Source organism: Anopheles aquasalis, chromosome 2 (assembly GCF_943734665.1).
Source record: "Anopheles aquasalis chromosome 2, idAnoAquaMG_Q_19, whole genome shotgun sequence".
In the NCBI taxonomy this organism is placed as follows: domain Eukaryota; kingdom Metazoa; phylum Arthropoda; class Insecta; order Diptera; family Culicidae; genus Anopheles; species Anopheles aquasalis.
In genome coordinates this window covers 69,873,147-69,880,646 of record NC_064877.1, presented here as the reverse complement: position 1 = coordinate 69,880,646, position 7,500 = coordinate 69,873,147, and the positions used below count along the sequence as shown (strand labels likewise).

Here is a 7,500-nt window from a genome sequence, read left to right as displayed (position 1 = left end):
GAACCTTATGTGCAATTTGGAATCGTGTCCGCAGATCTCGCACTGTTCGTACTTTACTCATGTTCATCCTGCTGACCATGCTAGTGCTTAAAACGATTAATGGACAGCCAGCCCATTTGCAGCTTATGTAAATTCGGTAACATGCAACTCGCGATTGGGTACTTCGGGATGATATGATATTTATTGATATTTATTGGATATAATGTGACATTTATTGGATTTACTTAGGTTCACATGTAACGTTCTCATCGGTTCCCAAGTTTCCGTGTACATTTACGAACTGCTGTGGAATAAATACATCCATCTGGGCACGTACGGGCAACTCTTACGGCTGATGCTAACCAAACGAAAAAAAAACATTTTAAATTGTTTTTCAATAGTCTTCCAGCATCGAAAAAAAATAGTCTTCCAAAAGCTGAAGCTTCCATTTACGATCATAGGTTTATCATTCGTGGCACATTCGATCAATCACTAAATCCCAAGACACAGCGTTAGATCACTAGGCAAATGTTGAATGTAATGTTAATAATAAACAGTTTACTCCTTAACTGTACTTACAACAGAATAAGTAGCATTATTTTTCGGAGGATTAGTCCTTTGCTCGGTCGACATGCTGGACCAGAGCAAGGGTCATTATTGCACGTTTTAGTACATTCAGTACCGAATGTATCTGGGAAGAGAAGTACATTGTGTCAATAAAGTACCTTACAACTTACTTAAAAAGCGGCTGTAAAGAAACGGGCTGACGGATCTCGCTCAATTTGCAAAATTTGCAAAATAACTTTTTGTTGTACCAACCTTTGATAAAAAAAATCAGCAGAAGCGTAACGTAACGAGTTGCACTTGGAAACCGTTACGTTACGTTACTAACGTTACTAAGTCGATTGGTTGTAACGGACAATTTAAAATGATAGAATTCATTCAGATTTTTCCCGCTAGAGAGCGCACCAGAAACGCCACCTAGGTGTCTTGTTGGGAACTATATTTGAATACCTCTTGGCGGAATCGATTAGCGCCTATAAACGCGCACAACCGAGAGCATCAGCATAATTTCAGGCGAAAAGGAAAATTTGAAAATTTGATAAAATACGACAAAAACTACCTAGAACCAATTTCACGTTTCCCATCGTACCGTAAAAACTACTGGGCCGATTGATTTGAAATTTTTTACACATAATCTGTATACTTTTTTCCAGGTAGCCTCGTCGAAATATCATGAAAATTGTTGATATTTTTTTTAAAACAAATCTTTAAAAATCGTGTTTTTTGCAGAATCACAAAAGGCATCACTTTTTCAACTTCAAAAATCTGCCAAAAATCGAAAAATAGGAAATTAAACAAAACCTCGACGGAGCTACCTGGATAAACTTAGAATCTATCAAACGAATATCGATTTGTATTTTTCTGTAGACCCATCACGCTGCTACGATGGGCACCGTAAAAAGTATCTTTTCGAAGACAAGACTGCCTAAATTTGATGCCATGGATGAAGTTTTTAATCAATCTTCTCCAAAATAGTACTAAATATTCCTCAAAAGTTATAGTTTAATGTGTCATTCACTTGAAAAATATCAGTGGAATGGTTATGTCACAAAAAATCGTCAAAAATGATCCTTGTTTTGGCCAGAAATTATCGAAGCCCCCCCTTAACTGATTTTGGGAACAAATATGCAAAAATACGATTAAATTACATTTCAATGCTGTTGAATAGCTCCCTCAACCATTTCCTTAACGAAAAGAAAGTACTCTTATCTTACAAATGCCTTTAAAAAAGGTCCCTTCGCTCCTTGGAGAAGGAATCTCTTCACCTGCTTAGGGACCACAAAATTCGCTCGCCTGTTCTTCAGATACAGGGAATATTTCTCTTGAGTGCTGGCGCGAACAGACCTTTTAAGTTATTTCCCACTCCCCGAGGAACCACTCCTGGCAGGCCGCACGTTATCTACCTTGGAACAAGACTCCCAGAGTCAGGATCTTCAGGCAATTGTCTCCAGAAAATCATTACAGAAACTACTACAACAAAAGAAGCATAAGAGTACACGCTGATCGTGTCTGTTATTATGGTTCGCCACTGTAACCGTGCTCGGACCCGTTATCAATTATCAAACGCGATTCTCTCTCGCTCTCCGCCTTGCTCGGTCGGCCAACACTACTACCACCTCGGCGTAGTAATTTGCCAGTGTGGTACAACCTTGAGCATCCTCCATGCATGCTCTCTCAGACCAAATTAATCCAAGACGTGCGTGACAAGATCTTTTAACTCACTGAACGCAGGTAAAGTCCTATGCGGTCGCACAAACACTTTCACCTGACGAGACCGCGACTAGAACGTGCCTTGGTGTAACGGGATCGCGAACGTCCATTATCTCCGAGCAGCACTCTCGAAGCGAGCGAGAGCCGTCGCGAGCGAGTGACATTCGCGACATTCTCGCCCAAGTGGCCCAAAATAACCGACGCTCCCTCCGGTAAGTGTGGTTGCGCGTTACGCTCGTGCATATTGCCAGTAAGTGCCAAGCTCCGTTGTTTGTTTTCATACAGATTCACGATCAGTTTCTTGGACTGGTACAATGACTCATCTCGACTGAGTGCGAGATGTTTGGAGCGCTTCAAAACGTGATCGTACGCAGAATGAGCAGCGACCGGGTGGCGATCGAAAAGCTGAGAGATCTGTTTGCCTGTGGCGTCGAGTCAGTGAAACCTAAATCCCTCTTTCAACACTGTGCCGCACGCGAAGACATCCACCGTAGCCTCACTCACGATGACAAACGGTACCATGTGGTCGGTTTCGGGAAAGCCGTCCTCAGTATGGCGGTACAGATCGAGAAGCTGCTCGGACCACGACTCGTCAGTGGCTGCATAAGCATACCGATCGGCACCAGTGAACGTTTCGGCGCCGGTGATCCAGATTTCCATCTCTCCCCGAACAGTGTGCTTGAGGTAATCGAATGTGCCCGGAACAATCTACCGGACGAGGGGGCTGTGTTGGCCGCGACAAAGATACGATCCATCGCTCAAGCTATGACCGAGAACGATGTGCTGTGCGTGCTGATATCTGGCGGTGGTTCGGCTCTCCTGTGTCTTCCCAGGCCACCGATAACGTTGGCGGAGAAGCTGCACATTATCAGGACGCTGGCAAGTGAGGGCGCAACAATCACCAAGCTGAATTGCGTAAGAATCATCCTCTCCGATGTGAAAGGTGGTCAACTGGCGCGAGCGGCGAGCGGTGCATTCCGGCTCTACTCGTACATCATATCGGACATTGTTGGTGACCCCATTGCGCTGATAGCCAGCGGACCGACCATCACCACCAGTGGCGAGTGCGAGAGCAATCCACGGTGGAATGCGCGCGAAGTGCTAATGAAATACAACTTATGGAACCGTTTGCCAGCATCCGTGGTTGGAGTTTTCAACGAACCAGGCGTCACTGATCGCGGTACCGCGCGTCCCGGTCCCGATGGCCACCCTTTTCTGCTCGGCAGCAACACCGTGGCGATAGATTGCATTGAAAAACGAGCCACGGCGCAAGGTCTCCGGTGTGTGGTTTTATCGAAAATGATCGAAGGTAATGTAGAGCTGGTTAGCGGCATGTATGTTGCGCTGACAGAACATATTTCCCACCTCAAAACCGCTCTCATAAGCGAACAGGAGTTCAAAGGCCGGGTGTACGCCTTGCTTCAAGGACTCGCGTATCCAGATCTGCAACCGGAAGAGTTTGTGGCAGCGGTCATTCGGAGTAAACGCGAACCGCTGTTGATTGTCGGAGCTGGAGAGCCCACGGTGCAGGTCAAGGGGAGTGGGAAGGGTGGTAGAAATCAGGAACTTGCTCTGCGGTTCTCGTACGGCGTACGGGCGCTGTCGAGCGGTGTCCCGGAGCGTGTTTACTTCCTGTCCGCCGGTACGGACGGTATCGATGGCCCAACTGATGCCGCCGGGGCAATCGGTGGTGCTTGTGTCGTTCGAGAACGTGAACTGTTGCAGCAGAAGGGAGTGATCGATGGTATGCAATACGTCGAGCGGAATGATTCTTACCGTTTTTATGAATCGTTGGCCGATGGCAAGTACTTTGTGAAAACGGGACATACTGGCACGAACGTGATGGATGTTCATTTGCTGCTTTTTGAGTCAAATCATACAAAGTAGTGGTTGGTATTCGAGTGGGAAAGGCACACATCTTGCGGACGCAATCAGAGGTTTAAAATGCTTCTTAACAGAATTAAAATTAAGTACCTTATTTGGGTCCTTATATGGGTAAACAGAAACATAATAAATATTGTTAAAGGATGATATGGAAATTTTATCATTGCCATTAATGATGCACACTTTTATTTCATTTAATAAATCCAACGCTATACGCCTTTCTTCAACAAATTAGAGAAAAGAGAAAGTAAGTAATATTGATCAGTTATTGTTAATTTTAGATACGCGTTTTTCGAACAATTAATGACACATTCTTACATCGATTCGATGACGACAAGACTCGGAAGCATCCTTTAATAAATGCGATAGCTCCGCTGCGCTCGAGCCAAATCGAGCTATTCAAATAGATTTCATCTTTACGTCTTCTGATACCAGAATGAGTCATCTTCCTTCCACTGAATCTAAATATCTCCCCGTTTTCCCCCAACCAAAAGATGAAAGACGAGAAGAGAAGCGCGCTGAAAAGGCACACCGGAAGAAGGCTAACCGAAGCGAAATTTATGACAATATCTGGCCCACCCGATCATCCCGATCGGTCCGTGAACTATTTTCCCCCCACCGAGACGTTACCGTGCCCATTCTGTTTTCCGCCGCTGTGTTCGTTGATAGAATGAAACCACCACCAGCCCGCGAAACGCAGCATGGGGTACGAGGTTCTCAGTTCTGCGTCGTTGCGAGGATACGACGGAGGAACAGGTTAGACACCACACCAGCCATACCATGGCGCAGTATGGCACGTGGAGCACTCTCCGCTCTCTGCGGCGTTGAGCGACGGGATGGAACGGAACGGAAGATCGGAAAAGGGAATACCAGGGAAGGGGTAGCAGCGGGTACCAGGTACCACGACGACGAAAAACCATCTGCCGCGGATTGACGATCGAGCCAAAGACCAATTTACATATTTTTACTGCTTTAATCTTAAAATTATGCAAAAATATAATAATTCTCATAAAAGTTGTACATCTGTTAAAGAGGTCTGACCAGTTCTGCCGGTTGGCACACGAAAGTGAACGACAAGGAGGAGGTGACGAAGAAGAAGAAGAAGAAGAAGAAGAAGGAAGAGGCCAGAGTGCGAGATCGAATTCCTCCGCGAAACCGCGCCGATATCGCGCGCGCGACTGTGCCCCGAAGCGGCTGACTTATCACCGCCAAACTGGCTCGCTTCCCGTCGAGCGTCGACATCGAGAAGGTGGCGAACCAGCCGCTCATCGGAAGAGGACACCGCCAGCGGCCGAATTTTTTTTTTTTTTTGGGACAACACCACCCATTTGTTTCCCGTTTTCTTTCCCCCCCCCCCCCCCCCGGGTTTGGCCACTGAAGCTGTCGTCAGTGAGGCTGGCGGACACATCACATCGTCGGCCACAGAAGGTTGTTTTCGAGGTTAAGCCGATGATTGCTCCGGTGCGAGACCAACGAACACACGGGGCGGGGGTTTAGGTACCACGATGCACACGACGATCCGTAATTTTACGGATAAAGACACGCACCCGGACGCAACCCGTTACACAACGCCACCCTGTAGTTGCTAATGGAGCCCCAAAACCCCAACAAGAGTCCCACAGACAGACCGCAGGACGGCATGAAAGTAAATCGACGTTAAAGCCGATGAAATATGGCCTCCTTTTTTGGGGGGGAGGGTGGTATCGGAGTGCAGGGAGCGCACGGAGCGCAGTAATGCAACCCACCGTGGTTTCCATTTTTCCATCTCGCGCCGGTGCGATCGTTTGCTTATCAATTTTTCTCCAGTGTCCTCGCTAGTGTTGGTGCCAACAAGCGGCGATCGGCGATGTGGTCGTCGTGATCGTCGTGGCAGCCACGATCGACTGTCTTGCACAACCGGTGGTGAACCAGGTGCGCTTTCGAGCGCAGAAAAGGTGGCATCATCCCGTGGCCCGAGGACTCGCTTGCTGGCTGATGATTCATGGCTATTTTTAGCCACCTTTCAACCTGCTTATCGACACCGAACCACCTCCAGGCCAGAAGCTAGATGAACACACGCTCGACGTTGACGAGAAAGTGCAATTTGGGGAGTGCCGGCCTAAAAATGAGTGCCGGCGAAGGCGATTCCAACGCCAACGACGACGACGACGACGACGTGGAGTCTGTGGAGACTGGATGGAGCCACGTCGGCAAACCGCACCGCATAAACCGCTGACCATATCGCGACCGTCTCCATGGCGACTCGGCGAATACAGACTGGATGGCAGCAGCAGCAGCATCGGTGCGTGCGCGTCGCACTCGCGGCCTACTCTTTCTCGCGGCTCTGTTGCAGGTGGCGCGCACGATGTCCGCCAGCTACCAACACTCCGCTGCGCGTCCTCCTCTCCCTCGCCATCCATTTCCGGTCGCATTTAATTGGCCACGAAAAAGCGACCGCCAGTGGGGGGTCGACCGCCTTGTGAGACCTCCCCAAGATATGCCACGTGACGGCCCGAGAGAAGGAGCTGATGGTGGGTTCAGATTTTGCTTCCATGCTGCGTGATTTACATCCTCCAGAGCGGGCGAGCGGGCGGACCGATGTGCTCCAACCCTCGGAAGATCGTCAGCCTTTCCGTGTGGTTCGGTTCTTCCTCTCCTCCTAATCGTGTAATTGCTTTCGTATCGCGCGCATATATCGCTGTCGTCGGAGTTGGCCCGGGCCTGGCCTGCGTTCCGTTCCGTGCCATGCCGCGTGGTCTAATTGAAGCAAACTCATCAAACTAAATAAATTGAATAATCTTGCGCTCGGAAGGAAACGGATCCGTGCCATTCGTTGTGCAGGCCCCCCGCAGGGAACGGGACCATTCCGTGGCGTGGCTAGACTAGAAAGCTCTAGCATAAATTGTGGTTCGGTGAGGAGTTCTGGAGACCTCCGCGGGACACACATTATCAGCGATCGTTACTCATTGCGGCTAATTGCCGGCAGGCATTCCTCTTCATCACTGGCGCTGCGATGGTCCAGGTCACCGCCAGCGATCCAACGGACTTGGTCGCTTGGTGCGTGGCTTTGACGACGACATTGTGTCTGGTGGTGGATGTCTAGAGCGTAGCCGGTTGTACGGTGGTACCACGTTCAGCACGTGGTTCTTGGCCTTTGCTTCTGCCTGTTCGGTGCCGTTTCAAGGTTATAGCGCCATCGATCCGACCAGCTGACCACCGATTGTTGGCTGGAACTGCTTGCAGCATATGCTGGTGAATGCGATGTTGTTTTCGAACAGATCGATTCAGCAGATCTTTTAAATTGACGCAAAAGGCCATTGACGTAAACAGCGCGATAAATCGTAGAAGAGGTTGTATGCTGATTCTTTGACATTTTGCTGAAAA

At 48.6% G+C, this 7,500-nt stretch overlaps 1 protein-coding gene across 1 annotated transcript; it reads left to right on the top strand.

Annotated features, from left to right (window-relative positions):
- Positions 1-2,206: 2,206 nt before the first annotated feature.
- LOC126579380 (glycerate kinase) lies at positions 2,207-4,310 on the top strand. The gene is made up of 2 exons (XM_050242854.1): positions 2,207-2,465; positions 2,539-4,310. The coding sequence occupies exon 2, from the start codon at positions 2,593-2,595 to the stop codon at positions 4,138-4,140; it is 1,548 nt and encodes a 515-aa protein (XP_050098811.1). The 5' UTR covers positions 2,207-2,465; positions 2,539-2,592; the 3' UTR covers positions 4,141-4,310.
- The last annotated feature ends 3,190 nt before the right edge of the window (positions 4,311-7,500 follow it).